Source organism: Mya arenaria, chromosome 10 (genome assembly GCF_026914265.1).
Source record: "Mya arenaria isolate MELC-2E11 chromosome 10, ASM2691426v1".
NCBI classification, from domain to species: Eukaryota; Metazoa; Mollusca; class Bivalvia; order Myida; family Myidae; genus Mya; species Mya arenaria.
Window position 1 is genome coordinate 35151101 of NC_069131.1, and position 17488 is coordinate 35168588.

A 17488-nucleotide genomic window follows, 5' to 3' on the forward strand; every position below is an offset into this window, starting at 1 on the left:
TAAATTGCAGGTATAATTCAACTTACATTTTCATCCATTAAATAACAGGTATAATACTACCTACATTTTCATTCAATGACATTGCAGATATAATACAACCTACATGTTCATCCATTTAAATTGCAGGTAAAATACAATCTACATTTTCAGCCAATGAAATTACGGGTTTAATACACCAAAGATTTTCAGATAGAATACCGCTTACATATTCAAGCAAAAATTATTGCAGTAAAATTACAACCTACAGTACATTTTCAGCTGTTTAAATTGCAGGTTTAATACAATCTACATTTCTACCCAATGACATTGCAGATAGGCAATCATTAAGTACTAGACTTAATCAATAAGAGTTTTAAATTTCGCGGGTGTCTAAAGGTCTGCCTACTGCCATTCATCCGATACTCATTCTCTGAGTCAGAATTTCGTTTTCAATGTATCAAACAAATTGGTTGTATTCTTAGTTATATGACTTGAGGTAGAACCTTTATGATCAAGAATGGGCGGAGTGAGCGTAGCAAAGAGTAGATTTAATTTGATGTCATCTAACCATCACAAATAATACATTGCAGTTCAGTTTTTGGACATTTAAACGTCCCTGCGACTCTGAATAACATTACGGAAGTTTATTAAGGTAACTGAAACTCTTCCTTTAGTAGATAACGTTGATCATTTGTTAAATATTGACACACCGAGGTTTTAATGGATACTTCGTTGTAGCATTTTAGGGATGATTGGTGAGTTTTATTTTGCAGTTTAAATGAAATGTCAGATTTTGTTCACAACATTCATTGTCTTATTTATTACATTACGGTGAAATATAATATCAGTTTGTATACTAAGCATTGTGTTTGAAATTATATTTGGTGAAACATGTATGAACAATTTCCGTATTCAAACGATGTGAAAATGATAATCAATTTAAATATATATATATATATATATATATATGTATATATATATATATATATATATATTCACTACATTTTTTTATATAAATCTATAAACACATAGTCTGATACAATGTACAATGGAAAACATGTTTATGTTGACGCAATATAGATCAATTGGGGTGGTATTCAATACTGGTCTTAATTGACACCACGATGATAGCGATAAGACTACGCCCTAAGTATCACGTGACCCCTTGGTAACGGCCCTCCAAATATAAGTACGGAGGAGCTGACGAGAATGCATGGAACATGGTAAATCGTATCAGTAAGAGCAAGTATAACATTAAAGTAGATAATTATTATTAATTGAATCAATGTATGATTCAGGTAGAAATAATTTAGAAACTAAACTTTAAAATAATTTATATCTAAATAACATCGGAATTTTGTTACAGTAGAAGAGCGGTCTCTATTTTAAAACTCAAATTTAGGGAAACAAAACATGTATTAGTTTCCTGTACGAAAGTCAACAAAAAAAAGACGTTTGTTTAGATAAAATGTAAAAACACAATGAAATTTGCTGTTTTTCTTCCTTTCTCCATTAATGAACTATTATTATTTATATAACTACCTTATATGTCTCTCAATTAGTCAATGTCCGTTTTAAATGAAATACAAATCGTTCTAAAATGCAACATAGGAGTTAGAAATGATCATAGTCATTATACATGCACAGGTTTATTCTTTGATTTGCGTCATTTACGAAGATGATTTTTCTTAAGAGCTGTTCTAAAGGTAACAACATACGCTTTTAAAACTCTTATGGACATTTGAATAATATTTGTATTGTTTTCTTTGCTTATATTTCCTGCATGATCTTTGTTAATACTTAAGATTCCCCATAGGAAAGTACTGAACTTTAACTTCTGAATCGAAATAACTACGAAATCTACTTGCACCGTAGTAAAATGAAAATATCTATCACATAGTTAACCGTCAGTATGAATCAGAGGTTGTTTTCGATGGGAAATGATTTTTAACACTGAAACGAACTGGTTCAGTGGCACACGGCAAAGAAAGTGAAAGCATTGTTTGTAAGAATGATACTGTTTCAGCGTATAGTTGTTTATACATTAAAATATAAATAGATACATACTTTTGGAATATTCAAATACAGAAAATGATCTACTTATCTTTGATTTTAATTTCACCACGTAATGGACACGTTCTTAACTGTTTTAAATAGCGTTTCAAAACGTTTACTTTTCTTGGTGAAAGTGCTTTAATTTGCTATCGAATTTTATTAGTTTATCCATAAAATATTATTTCTTATCTAAGTGCAAACACCAATGTTTATATTTCTAAATAAATTTCCTCTTTTTTATCAAAAATGAATTTAAATAAAACTGGACTCGACGGCTATATGCGGTACTTCCTGAATTAAATACGTGTTTATGTTGAACAAACGTTTAATGAATTAATCACATATAGAAAATATACAGTGTATAACTGTTGTTATCTCAATATCTCTTTGTTTTCAGAACAATAATCGTACGATTTTGTTCCGAATGAGAGCTCACAACTAGTATCTGGATTTCCTGACGACACGTACCAGGATCTGCTGATGATTAGTGCCTGGATTTCCCGACAATAAGTACATGTATTCCATGACTATTAGTATCTGGATGACGATTAGTACCTGGATTTTCTGGCGATATGGACCTACATTTGCTGACGATAAGAATCTGGAATTGTTGACAATTAGTATCTAGACATATATAAGACTAGTTTTTGATTCGCATATGATAAGCTGAATTTGCTTACGACAAGTACCACTCGGTCTTAATTGGTTGAAGACGAATTAAGGATAAGCATGCAACCAGTGTCTGGATATGCTGAAGAAATGGTCAAAATAAGTTCACAATAATGATACTTAATTACTAAGGACTTGTTTACAAATAGTGTCTGAAAATGCTGAGGAATAACATGCAGATATGCTAAGAACTATTTATGGATTTGCGGTGGACTATTACAATTTGCTCACAACTAGTGGCTGTATTTATTGAGGACTAATATGAGGATTAGCTTATAACTATTGTATGGATTTTCTGTGGACGATAACAATTTGATCACAACTAGCGACTGGATTAGCTGAGGACTAACATGAGGAAGTACCTAAAACTATTGCATGAATTTGCTGTGGGCTATTGCTTTTTGCAACTAATGATTGGATTTGTTAAGGACTAATACGAGAATATGCATATAACTATTGTATGGATTTGCTGTGGACTATCACATCACAATTTGCTCACAAATAGTGACCGGATTTGCTGACGCTAATATTTAGTACCAAGATTTACCAACTTATTTAAACTTTTATGTAGAAATCAAATTTTGCAAACATGGCCCTTTTTAAACACCGTTTAAGTGTAATGATAATAACCTGTTTTGCAATATCTGTACAACGAGCATATGGAAACAATTTGCGTAAAAGACTTTCTGAGTGTCCCGGCTCCACAATTTGCACTTGTACAAGGTCAAAAGATGGACAATACAACGTTTACTGCGATGGAAATGAAGTACGGCAAACCTTAAGGCAGGAAACGCTACCAGACAATATAACAAATCTCTACGTGGAACAGTTTCTGTTCCAGAGTTTGTCTATTAAACAGTTTCCACCAAATATTCGTGTGAGAAAATTTCATTCCATAAATAATGACATATGGGATATGAAAAATGACACATTTTCTAATTTCGGCTCATTAACAGAGGTGTTGTTCTCAGGTGGAAAACTAAGAAACAAGAGGCAGGTATTCGACGCTATTGAAGGAATTAAAGGCAATGTTAACCTTACACTTGCTATTGAAGGTATGAGACTCACGAATTTGACGAAATCAAGTCTGAGGTTTCATGGTTTTGCGAAAATAACAAATCTTCGCCTTAACCGCAATGACATGGCCATATTAAGGCCCGAATTGATTGAGCATTTTCATTACCTCGAGAAAATTTCTGTTGTACATAATGCTATAAGCAAGTTCAGCAACACAAGCCAACAGTTCTTTTCCTTAACACAACTGGATATAAGCAATAACAGACTTAACTCAAGCACAATAAGATTTTGTTTCGACAACGACAGGGGTCTATTCCCAAACCTTCGAAATTTAAACGTTGCTAAAAATTTCATATCTTACATAGAAGAAAAGTCGTGGAAATGTTTCAAAAAGCTTGAAGTTTTAAATTTGTCAGATAACAAAATACAGGTGTTCGAAATAAACAGTATTAGACTCTTAGTTTCCCTCAAGGAGCTTAATCTAAGTAAAAACTGGATCAACTCCAAAGAAGGTATTATTCCGGGCAAGTATCCACCCCAGCTTCGCTATCTGGATTTGAGTGCCAACCAGTTGGTACCGTTCATGCCAAAGATTTGTGACCAATCAAGCAACGACACAATAGGAATAACAAAATTAAACCTCAAATATAACCACATTAGTGTGCTTACAGATAAATACACCAAATGTCTTCGAAATCTAACAGAATTACAGCTAAGCAAAAATGCTATAGAGACGATTGAAAATAATGCGTTTGCACATTTTCCAAAGCTAAGAGTTTTACATATGGACAGACAGATTCAGGGATTAAAAAAATTAGCAGAAAATGCATTTAACATTACAGATCTAACAGAACTAGATTTATCGGGGAATTTCTTGAAATTTAAAGATAACAGTTTTGAAAAAATCTTCAATGCATTTAAACATGTTATAAAACTTAACCTTACTGACAATCATATCGTGAATAAGCCGGCATTTTTTTCCACTTTGGCGCAATTAAAGAATCTTAAAACTCTTGCACTCAATAGGGTTGGACTTAAAAAATTCCCATATAAAATCTTCTCAACATTTGATGACCTTACCTCTATTAGACTGGACCATAATGCAATTAAAGAAATACATTTTCCACCAAATATTACAATTAAAAGCAAAGTTGAATATATATCCGTCAGGTGGAATCGTATAAAACTTCCGGATAAAAGTAATTTATTTCCAGAGCCAGTTGTGCATTATTTAAAACGTTTGAGCATGAAATATAACCTTTTTGATTGCTCTTGTGATGAAAACTCAAGATGGTTCCGAAGTCAGATTAAATCAAATGCGCGTGGAGGGTTTATTCAAAACGTAAAACTTGTTGGATGGCCAATCGGTTACTTTTGCCGTTCACCTCGGGAAATGGATGGAAAAAGATTGATAAATTACCATCTGTCAGCTAATGACTGTCGCCCGCCAGATCCGTACATCCCTGTCTACATAGGGAGTGCTTGTACAGTACTTATTATTTCTGTTTTCGCCACAATGTTCTACTGGAACCGATGGTACATTCAGTACTACTGGCATAGGCTAAAAAAGAAGTACAAACCTGTCCGGGGTGTGTCAGATCCCGAACGGCAGCCGCTTGTAGCAATATTAAATGAAATGTACGATGCGTACGTCATTTATAACCATAATGATAGGCATTTCGTTCTTAAAGATTTAAGAAGACTGTTGGAAGATAAATTACAATACAAACTTCTTCTTTGGGACAGAGACGGCGGTGTAGGTGGTTCTAAAGCTGATGCATACTTTGAGGCTATGGACAGATCAAAGAACGTTATAGTGGTTGTTTCAAACAATCTAATGAACGACGCCTGGTGCGAATTTCAAATAGACATTGCATTGTTGAGTAAAGTTGAGACAAGAGGAAGAAAGAAGATATTTCTTGTAATTCTGACGGATATGGATTTGGAATCTGTGAGTAAATCTTGGTGTGTTCTTTTAACAAAGAAGAGCAACGGAAAATGGTGTGAAACTGAAAATAGTATACGAAGAAAAGTATTTGTAGAGGACCTGAAAGCCACAATGGGAAAACCATTGTCTGATTGTTGAAAAGAGGAGTATTTCCGAACTTTGTCATAAATAATTTAAATTCAAGATTTTACAATATTTTATATTATTCATATACAAGCGTTTATGAACTTGGTCATTTCCAAATACTTCGTTCTTTGAGACTGTATTGTAAGAATTAGTACATATATAAAAATTAATAGACATTCTTCATAGAAAATTGTGTGTATCCGATACCGAATGTTGTGGTCTCATTTTTCTTCATCCATGATATTTGTCTTTGCTGTTTTTTTTTTATTAGGAAATAAAGTGTAACAAATCTTTAAGAGAGTTAAAACTAAGATACTGACGACAGGAACCCTTCAACAAATGTTCATATATGCTCAAATATTGCCTTTGATGTCCACGATTTTTAAAAAGCATTACTGACGCGATTCAGCAAAAGACTGAAGGTGAGTGGTTGTTTGATGTTATCACGTGATGCTTCCAGTGTTTTCACCAAGGGGCTATTTATGAAATATTGTTGGCGAGTGGTTCAGTTCTTTAGTTCTTTCTTGACTACTGGCGTGGGTTTACAACTAGGTTTTTAAACAATTTTGTATATTTTTCCTGCAATTTCGGTATCAAAGAGTAAAATAATTATAATTAAGGTGTTTTGAGACGCATTACCGGGAAAACTCAGTGCCAAAACATGAGTGAGTCCCTTTGAGACTTTTCTGTAATACGGTCCAAGATGTACCACAGCATATTATCATGACATAATCATTATACTTACTCTTACGACGAATTGATCAGAAATGGACTTTTTCAAAGCCTGTGTCTATCAACTGGGATTATGTACCAAGCCGACCTATATCAGAGTATAGTCCTGTTATAATTGTTAATAATTTAAGATATGAAATGTTCAAATTGTAACATGTTCACTTTAAAAAAGCACATTTTTTAAAGGAAATTTCGAAAAAAAATCACACTACGGCAAAACATGTGTGGGGTCGGGATAAGAAAATAGGGTCGATCTAGTCAGTGGAATTAATCAAAAACAAATTACGCCTTAAGCTAATATCGTTATAAAGGACTTGTAGCAGGTTTAATCTAAGCTCGCAATTTGGTACAATATGAGTAATTTGACTTAATATTTTTAAATGTTTTTAGAGTTTCAACGGAAATCATTCTTAGCATTTTCTTTCAACATCAGCACAAATATAGTATAATATTTCTCTAAACAATGTTTAAACAATTACACTGATTCGATTGTTAAACCCATCTGAAGTTCATTACAAAAAGATATTTTACGTTCTTATCAGTTTGATAAAACCCCTGAAATTATACGTCAGTTTTTGTATTGTTTATCACAGGCGTAAGCAACGTTGACATAACTCCTATTATGGCCACGCCCCGCCCTCTCCAAAACAAAAATAGTCAATGTGTTTTATCAACACCAAAATTGAATTCCGAACATTTATAATGGCTGTCATATATCCCTCAGTGGTCTGTTCATTTTTTTAATTATTACAAAGAGATGTGGTGTATGTCATTACGTTACTGCCGCATGTGTTGTTTATAGATCGGTACTTATATATTTTAATAACCTGTTGCTGATGCTTTTGTTCATTTTTGCAAGATATAGACATATATAAAACAAGTAAAGATTATTTATATATTTATGTATTATAAGTTTAATGTTCAACTTAAGAAGGAAATTAGCATTTTTACATGAAATTAAAAACAATAACGAGTTTTGTAGAACTAAAATATGAATATACATGTACGCGGAAAATGTTAAAACTATAATTCTGGTTACAGCTTAATGTAACCAGCGTTATCGCGGCGCACAGTTCCTTTTACCATACAAGTATATACTACCGTAACCAGTCTATCACTCTAGAATCTATCCGATGACGTCAGCGTTTACCTTGTTACTTCCCCTTTTCTTCTACAACTTTCGAGAAGGTAGCCCGTACATTTTTTTCTCAAATCCCTGCCCAGCCCACCCCCTTTACATGATTATAATAAACTATATATATATGTGTGTTTTCAGTTCATCATTTGTGTGTTTAGAGCTTAATGTTATCCATAGTTGTCAATATATTTCGGTACACTTGAATCGAGCCATCTTAACTTCAACATAACATATGTAACTTTTTAATTAAATGTGTTTTGTTTGCTCGCGTCTGTGATGTTTATCTCAGTCGAGCCACCGGAAACCATTGTCATTATGCCCTTACCTTGCCCCATCTTCTGCACGGCTTCATGTTGTCGACCATGACGTACCGAATCCAAGTTCAGCTTTCCATCATGCATGAATATATAACCCAACGTGAACCCGAGGATCAGGACGTTTGTTCCGGGAAGGCGCGGTGGCGATTTACATTTAGTCAATACGTAAAATATTTAATACGCCTAGGCAGTTTAGTACCGCTGTTACCAGGGTCTATCTGCTGATGGTGTTTTAAGTGTACAATACGGTGCGTCTTTAGGATGACGCTTGGAAGGGTCTATAATGGTGACCCTTGGACTTGATAGGGACGACAGGTTTTCAACCACCGAGTCTCCCGCCTTTTACATTAGCCGTGCAAGTTTAATGCCATCTTTCAAAATTAAATTAAATAAATCTGTGGACATAACGGGTTTCTTTTTGTTTACTTTTAAGCCTTTGTACCCCAAAAGCAGTTCCCGCGCACACATGCTACTAAGTGTACGCGGGTACCGTCTTTTTATACTGGCGTCCGTCGATAATTAAAATGATAAATGTTATTAACAATAGAAGGCAGTATTAGCTTTGTCAAAAAATTGGATATATTCCACTTCTATTTGCTTGGTGAATATGAGTCCTGATCTTTATTTCAGCATTTCAAAGTTTATGAACAGTTTCCATCCGTCGCATTTAAACATGGTTAAAATGTATTTGCCTTTTTCACTGATTTAAAAAAGTGACCTCGTGGGATTTAATTGTTTCTAATTTGTTGTAGTGTTGACACTCTAGTTTGGTTCAAATGGTACAGATTCCCAAATATATGCCTATCTACCTACCCTATAGTTTTTTTTTTTTGTTTTTTTTTTGGGGGGGGGGGCAATGTTAATCGTGATAAACTAGGTTTTGTAAAATCAAGTAGAAAAGTAAGTTGTCTAATCAAAATAAGGTACTTATACTTGAACGGCTGAAGATCTTTTGAGGAATTTGGGCCTGTTTATAAGTACCATTTTTTCATTATAAGTGTCTGAATAAACTACTAGTCATAAACTACAGAAAACCCCATCAACTATGCATTGAACTACAAGCAAATATAAAACGAATGTCAAAAACAAATATGTACATTTAGCATTGACATTAAAATGAAAAGTTAAAGTACATAGAATCAATTAATAGTGGTAATTTTGCAACAGTATGTCCCACATAATTGCTTTGTAGAAAGTGTAGTTTATGTAAAGTCTAGACTATCTATTATAGTTTGGAGTATACTTTTATTCAAGATTTCAAAGTGAAAATGTGTTCATGAATACGTGATTATCATACGTTTATACCAATTTCTTTCTTTCTTTTTAATTTTAAAGCATCATCATATTGAACTCATTTGACTTGAATGATAAAAACATAAGATTTAGGTACAGGTTAAAACAATATTAACGATATTTTTGCGTTTTTTAACTGGGATTTTGTGGTATGTAGCTTTTAATTATTTTTTTTATTTATGGTAATATTTTTATATCTGTACCTAAATTGTATAAACGTTAAACATTTAAATACATTCAAATGACAAAAAAACTATATTACGCCTTTAAAGGGACTCTCTTATGTTTTTTCGACCATAATTTGCATCTGAAAACACTCCCATTATGATCTTTGAAACAAAAAAAGAACGTATAAAAAATGGTTTGATTTAGTGGGTTGAGCGTTGGCGAACCCACGTCGGTAAAGTCAAGAAAAAATGAGAAAACTGACGCCTTCACCACAAGGCCACAAGAACTAATACATCAGTTGATTAATATTTCGACCTATCCAAAATACTTTGAAAACATCTCGTGATAATGTCAATCAACCAATCACGCTACAAATAATTGCTGTATCAAGTTAGCAATGGTATACAAAATTGTGGTCTTCAACGACGATATTTAAGCAAATATTAACATGACTGTGCTAAAGGGTCTCAGCTGTCAATTTCTAGGTTTAACACTTCTTACGATTTTACATGCTTAATTTCATAATTACATTCATTTTACAAAACACGAACGAGTCATTTTAGAAATGCCCTAAGATGAGTTACGAGTACCTCTAGTCTCACACTACAAACTTGGTGTCTTTCTCACACATTTTGCAGTGCTTAGATCAGTTACAAATTTAAAGGTACAAATATAATCATATATTTTGCCTTTCCCATCCATAGTAATGCCAAGCAAAATAACACAACAACACTTCTTTAACAAATAATACAATACAGTATTGCACTTATGTCAAACATACATTGTTTATAAACATTACGCATCGTCAATATACAAAATTTTAATCTACACATTAAAACACAAAACTTTTAAAAAAAACCAGTAGAATCGGCGCCTATTCCGTATGGTCGGGTAACCAAACTAGAAGTACCGTTTTTTTTTGCTTTATTAATCTGAGATAAAAACAGTATAACAAATTCGAAAATGTATTTTTTGGAACAAACAATTTTTTTTGCGTTTTTTAGCTTTTACCGGGCCTGGAAATTTCTATCTTACCTATTTCGAGTGCGACTCACGTGCGTAAAAGCGTCATTTCAGAATAATATTTTGGTAAATAATATAAATTAATAATAGAACGATTAAGATGATCATAGTCAGACCGATGTACATCAACCAAAAACCTAATATAAATTTAAAAGAAAAACTCCAAAAAGCGTCGTTAATCGGGATACTATTTAAATTCACTTACGTCATGCCGTAGGTGTCAATAAACAACTTTGCATGTGCAATTAAGTGGAATTTCTAAAAACAACATTTACTGTGACTTACAGCGTCAAAGGTGCAATTATCTTTAAATTTCGGTATGCAAGAAAAGCTTTCGTTCATATGAATTTCGGGCAAATAAAAACACCTTGTGTACGCTGCGTGGCTGCGACCCGTTACTGGACAATCCTCGTTACCGACTTCCCAAAGTGCCCTCAGGTCGGCACTGCCATTAATTCGCCCCGCACATAAGTAAGAGATACTTATACAGTTGAAAGGAAAGTTTATAAGGTGTGAAAAAACGTTCATCACTGTTTACGCATGACCGCTAATAGTTGATTAGGGCATTTGATAAGATAATTAAGAGTTTGAACAGTTTCGCGAGACAGACCAATCATCAATCCTTGATTTTGCGAAACTTAAATCTGACTAATGCACTTATATGTACTGTCATATCTAAATGTTGCTTGTTTAGAAAATGTGCTTTTAGTAAAAATAATCATAATTATTTATTCATTTATAATAGTTTTGTCTTATACATTTAGTATACAACAGCCTTTAAACATATGAGCGATTTCCACAACGCAACACCTAATCGGTGTACAGAGTCAATTTGACGGCTTAAAACTTAAAATTCACTGAAAGATATTTCATAACAGTCCTGAAAATTGAAACTCGGTTGATCGAAACATGGGTTCCCTCGAAGTTTCAGCTCGGATCCCGGCGTCCTCGAGCAATCGCAGTTTTATTTTAAAACAAGTTAGGCTGAAACAGACCTCTTAAACATTGCTAAGAACATTAAGAATAAAGGTGTATCCATAAAAAAATCAGTTTTATTTATATTACAACAAGTTACTCTTGTTGGCACGATGTTGCGCGAGAGTTCGGCCTTGTGTTTAAGGGGAAACAAGAAAAACCCGGAGAAAACCCACTCGTCCTGCTTAGTGACCACCAATCAATCTTCCATGCGTCCAGGGGGGAATCGTACCAGGGTTCCCTTGGTAACAAGCGAGTGCGCTTAACACTGGGCTAACGGGACAACGATGTTGTTCTTTTCTATGTTTCTTACCACAATATAGGTAAAAATGTGTCATTTTAAGCTGAGTGTATGAGTGTAAGCTGTTGATTGGTCAATTACTCATTATGGATATAAGAATTACAAGTCATTGTAAACTGAGTGTATGAGTGTAAGCTGTTGATTGGTCAATTACTCGTTAGGGATATAAGAAGTACAAGTCATTGTAAACTGAGTGTATGGCTGTAACCTGGTGATTGGTCAATTACTCGTTTGGGATATAAGAAATACAAGTCATTGTAAACTGAGTGTATGAGTGTAAGCTGTTGATTGGTCAATTGCTCATTATGGATATAAGAAGTACAAGTCATTGTAATCTGAGTGTATGAGTGTAAGCTGTTGATTTGTCAATTACTCATTATGGATATAAGAAGTACAAGTCATTGTAAACTGAGTGTATGAGTGTAAGCTGTTGATTGGTCAATTACTCGTTAGGGATATAAGAAGTACAAGTCATTGTAAACTGAGTGTATGGCTGTAACCTGGTGATTGGTCGATTACTCGTTTGGGATATAAGAAGTAAAAGTCATTGTAAACTGAGTGTATGAGTGTATGCTGTTGATTGGTCAATTACTCGTTAGGGATATAAGAAGTAAAAGTCATTGTAAACTGAGTGTATGAGTGTAAGCTGGTGATTGGTCAATTACTCGTTAGGGATATAAGAAGTACAAGTCATTGTAAACTGAGTGTATGGCTGTAACCTGGTGATTGGTCGATTACTCGTTTGGATATAAGAAGTAAAAGTCATTGTAAACTGAGTGTATGACTGTAACCTGGTGATTGGTCAATTACTCGTTAGGAATATAAGAAGTACAACTCATCATAAAATAAAACACAACCAAACCGAGCAAGTGCACACATGTACACACTGTTTCCCAATATTGTTAAGTTGACCCAAGCCGCATACATGCAATTAATCAAATATCTAGGACAGGGTAAGGGACTTGATAAAATGATGTCTGTGATGTTAACAAATATAACACAAGGGTAGTAAACTCAACAATTATTATAGCCAGAATAAGGGGTCTTGCTTCACATGACCACATTGTTTCCTGCAATTATAGGTACCAAATTTCATTTGGAGATCTTCACTTCCGTTTTGTGTTATCGCTGACATCAACAATTTTGCATGTTCACCCTGACTGCGAAGACAACACCACATTGTCGGTTAACAAGTTACTGCTAACATTGTTTTTTCAAAGATTGAGTAAAGCAACGACACCAAGGCTATGCTAATAACTCGACCTCGTTCTTAATTAAGAAAGCGTTTGTTTCAAGTACAATTTAACACAATCAGTCGCATTAAACTCTTTGAACATGTAGAAAGAGAAATGAACGTACCACAGTTAGGTAGGATCTCATCCAAGCTGTACATTGCCATGTCAATTCTCTGTGTGACCCAGCGGTTCTTCTCCAGGGCAGGCACTGTGGCTCTACGCTTTGGGTCCGGATGTAGCAACCAGCAGAGTAACATCATTAGCTCTGGAATAACTGTGTACATCAAAAATTAAATTAAATCCATTTGGATTTATGGGTGTCAGAAACGCATTATGTCCAGATGTAGCAATCAACAGCTTAGTACCATCATCAGCTCTTGAATAAACTTGAACATTAAATATGCAAGTTAAACAATTTATCAGGGGTTTCAGAAACGCTTTGTCTCCAGAAGAAGCAACCAGCATAAGTATAATAATCAGCTCTAGAATAAATGTGTACATTAAATATTAAAGTTAATCCATTAATCAGGGGTTTCAGAAACGCTTTGTCTCCAGAAGAAGCAACCAGCATAAGTATTTTCATCAGCTTTTAATTAATGTTGTACATTATATTTTCATTTTTCTTGAAAAAATATGTTATCCTTTATTTCTTGGTATGATGCATTGAGTGCCTTAAGTTATGATGCATAAATAGAGTTTTTTCTGTCAAGAAGACTGAAAAACACAGAAATTGAATCTGTGAAAATGTGATTTGTGAATGTCTATTACAATGTCTAAACTATTATTTTTTATTTAATTACAAAAATATTTCATCATTAAACATTAGCACTGCGGAGCAAAGGCCAATGTTTGTTTGTTTCCTCCAGTGAAAAGGTATGCATTGTCAAAGTGTGAATCAATCTCACCTTAACATCTTTAACGATTTTTTAGTTATGACCAAGGTTAAAGAGTTTTCACACCACTGTCAACTTCAAAGCTACACAGGCTATGACAAAGACCTCAGACCGTTTTCCTTAAAACAAGAGGGCCATGATGGCCCTTAATACCTCATAAGAAAGGGTGTTCATGGTCCTAATTTAATTGCTCTACAAAAGAGAGGTGTCGTAGAACAACGCGCTTGACTTTACGCCACTTTGTCTTAGAAATAAATATTGTAATAAACAAATATATGCCTGTCTAAGAAATAAGTAAAGGTCAAATTAAAATAAAACAAAACAAGAAACACCACAATGCGACGAAACTAGGTTATCAATGCTTGACAGAAGAACTTCAACCTTCGTTGCGTGATTCAGGTTCAACTATTTTTATCTTTCTATTTTAAATAACGCCGACATTGCCTCTGCCTCTAGGAGACCCAACTACAATCCCATGGAAATCCTCATGAGCACTTCCTTCTTACCAATATATATATTGCGTATGGAGCGGTAATCTTTTTAGTGACAATAAGCTTAATCTTAAATGCTAGCATTTATGTTTTTTACCAACTACGTGCCGAAATATAGGATGGTGAAATTAAGACCACCATTATTCAGATGGGAATGAAAATATAACGTGTTTTGTGACCTTACAAAGATAGAAAAACATGTCAATGTGGGTAACCAAAGGCATGTTTTCCATAAATACATGTGCAGACAATCGAGAGGATGCCAAACACAATTTTGTGCACTAAGTCATCAAATTTCTGTCAATTGTTCCCTTTGAAATGGCATGTACGCTGAAACGAGACAAACTAATGAAGTAAGTATCAGAGCGCATACAATTACAAGTTTTAAGAAGAAAAAAAATCTAGACTTCAATGCAACTTGAACATGTACTTGTAGATACAAGTACAAATACACGTACACGTCGTGTTCCGCAATCTTATAGCTTATCCAAAAGGGGAACAAACACTTTGGTTATATATATTCACTTTTCGTCAAACTAAATGCATCACAGAGATTAATTGATCATTGGTGCAACTTGTTTTACCCATTTCTAAAATGCAGAGAAATATTTCCAATATATACATCCCTTGACGCGATAAATCTGTATTCAGGATGAGGAAGTATACCTTATATAGATATATTGTGCAATACCAAGCTATTGAATTCAATGATCGAATTATTGAATTAGTCAAAAGGTCTGTGATATATGATATCGTGCTATTCAACTAAACTGAATATACAGTTGAGTATAGTACTGCTTTAAACTTATTATATTTAAAACAATCAATTGTAGCATTAAGACTAACATTTCAAAAGTTTTGCTTTTAGTATATAAATCAGATACCCCTACTTACGAGATGATTCAACATAAAAATTTGATATCTCAGCTATTGGCACAAATTTCTCGAAACTTCTTAAGCTTACCAGGCTTAAGTAGCTGATTTCAATAAAATAAAATACATACTTCAATTAAACTTTGATAAATGCTGTTTGTCATACTTTTTTATACTTCATTGCAAATCATAATAGAACAAAGGGATAATTGTTTGATGATAACCGATAATTCATGGAGTGAGAGAAACTAACCACGATAACGCAGACAGCGCAGTCCAACTTTATTAAGTATTACCACATTGCACCGGACTACTGACACTGACTATATTTATCCATCGTTTATTACCGTGCGCCAAACCTTGTTCACATCTGTCTTTAAAAATATACATTCACCGAGCGCAGGACCATATTTACTCACTGTTTTTTACAATCTCAAAACTCAATGCACAGGACCTTGAAGACTGACTGTATTTACCTATCTAAAACCATCGTGCACCGGACTAAATACATTAACCCATATGAAAATACTATGCATCGGACTATGTACACAAGCTGTATCTGACTACAAGTAAACATCGTGCGCCAATTCTTGTATACTGTCTGTACTTACCTACTTTGACCATCGTGCACTGCAGCATGTTTATTGTCTGTATTTACCTTGTATTTGAAACCATCAAAGGCTGGACCATGTATATTGATTGTATTCATTTATCTGTAACCACCGCGCGTTGGCCCAAATTCATTGACTTTATTTACAAATTATATTGCGTCAGACCATGTATACTGAGTGAGTTTACCTATCTTTTTCAACCGTGCAATGTACGCTGACTGAGTTTTAAATCGCCATCCATCTTATCTTAACAGACAGACAAGATTTTTTTCAGTATATATCTTATAATTAGAATGTTTGGTAAAATGATAAAAAATAATACTTGAATGTTGGCGTATCTCGATTTTTTAAGTCCACTTATTAGTTAGTCGAGTTCCGATTGAAATTTAGAGAAAATTTCCATATATTGTGTCCAAAATTGAAAGATATCATTAATTCATAACAACGAATATTTTCCAAGAATAGGATTACTACTTGAAGTTAAGCAACATGATACAAGCCCCAGTTAATAAAACGTTGTCTTAATGTAACAAAAATGATACCATTATTATATCTTATTTCATAAGATGGCCTTGTTCTGTTTCATCGCAATTTCGAGGCAGAAGTGAGAAGATTGGAAAATGCGACAAAGTGGCTGGGGCGATAATATGTCATTTGATAGAGCTGAAATAGCAGCAAATCACACAAAATAACGCAATGAAGAGTATTTCATAAAATTACCACGAACAATTTTCTGAAGAAAAAATCAAACAGATTTATTCAAACACTATAATAAACGATGTTGTATGGAACAATTTGACGCTTACAATACTTTTGATCAAAGTGCGTCTAGACGTCAGTAAATAACGGCGCACGTGCTTTTGAGAGAAATGTACAAAACCCCGTTTTTCCGTTACGAATGGAAATACCAAACTATCGCTGGCATCATCAAAACTACTTGATCTTAGACTCATGCTACAGTCTGCGGTCCTTCAACAGGACCGAACAGATTTCAGAACGGAAACGTTGCATGTTCATTTCGTGCGATTTTATAAAGGTAGAATCCATATCAATATTCAACATTTTAATACCGAGTGTTATGTCTTCGAGACAAACAAATCACTTCATGAGCCTTGACCTGTTTCTGTGTTGGCGTATTTAGTACTTGTACAACCGTATACAGTCGATTTTGGACAGTTCGCTTGTTCTGACGATGTTAGCCGTTTTTAAACCAAAACACATATTGTACACAAATTTTACTTCTACCAACAACAACAATTATGCCTGATAAACAACAACGCAAGAACAATCGCGCACGTGTAAAATGGGTGCATCTTTGAAAAAAAAAAGACAAAAAGTTATCCGTTTCATGTCAGTCAATCGGTTAGAACAATTTACAATAAATCTCAGATAGGGTCAAAACAGACAGATCAGACCTTTTAACCCACGATTTTCTTGATGTCTGACCTCGGGCATGCTGCGTTATCGGTTAAAGGCTTCCGCACGTACCCTCTGGCCGGATTGTTCCATGCACACTGGAATCATACGAATGATAATAACTAAGTTCACACACTAATGATGACGTTTATTAACAAATAAAACGTATACCGAATCTACTTATTACAAATGGTATAAGCATTTCATGGTTTTAAAACATTGAACAGT

General features: G+C 34.1%; 1 protein-coding gene across 2 annotated transcripts; it reads left to right on the forward strand.

The window, feature by feature from the left end:
* Positions 1 to 635: 635 nt before the first annotated feature.
* LOC128205229 (toll-like receptor 2) lies at positions 636 to 6364 on the forward strand. 2 transcript variants are annotated; one of them, XM_052906732.1, is made up of 2 exons: positions 636 to 734; positions 2432 to 6364. In XM_052906732.1, the coding sequence occupies exon 2, from the start codon at positions 3293 to 3295 to the stop codon at positions 5804 to 5806; it is 2514 nt and encodes an 837-aa protein (XP_052762692.1). In that variant the 5' UTR covers positions 636 to 734; positions 2432 to 3292; the 3' UTR covers positions 5807 to 6364. The 2 variants fall into 2 exon arrangements, with proteins under 2 accessions (XP_052762692.1, XP_052762693.1); XM_052906733.1 differs by lacking the exon at positions 636 to 734 and adding an exon at positions 1083 to 1215.
* Positions 6365 to 17488: the final 11124 nt, after the last annotated feature.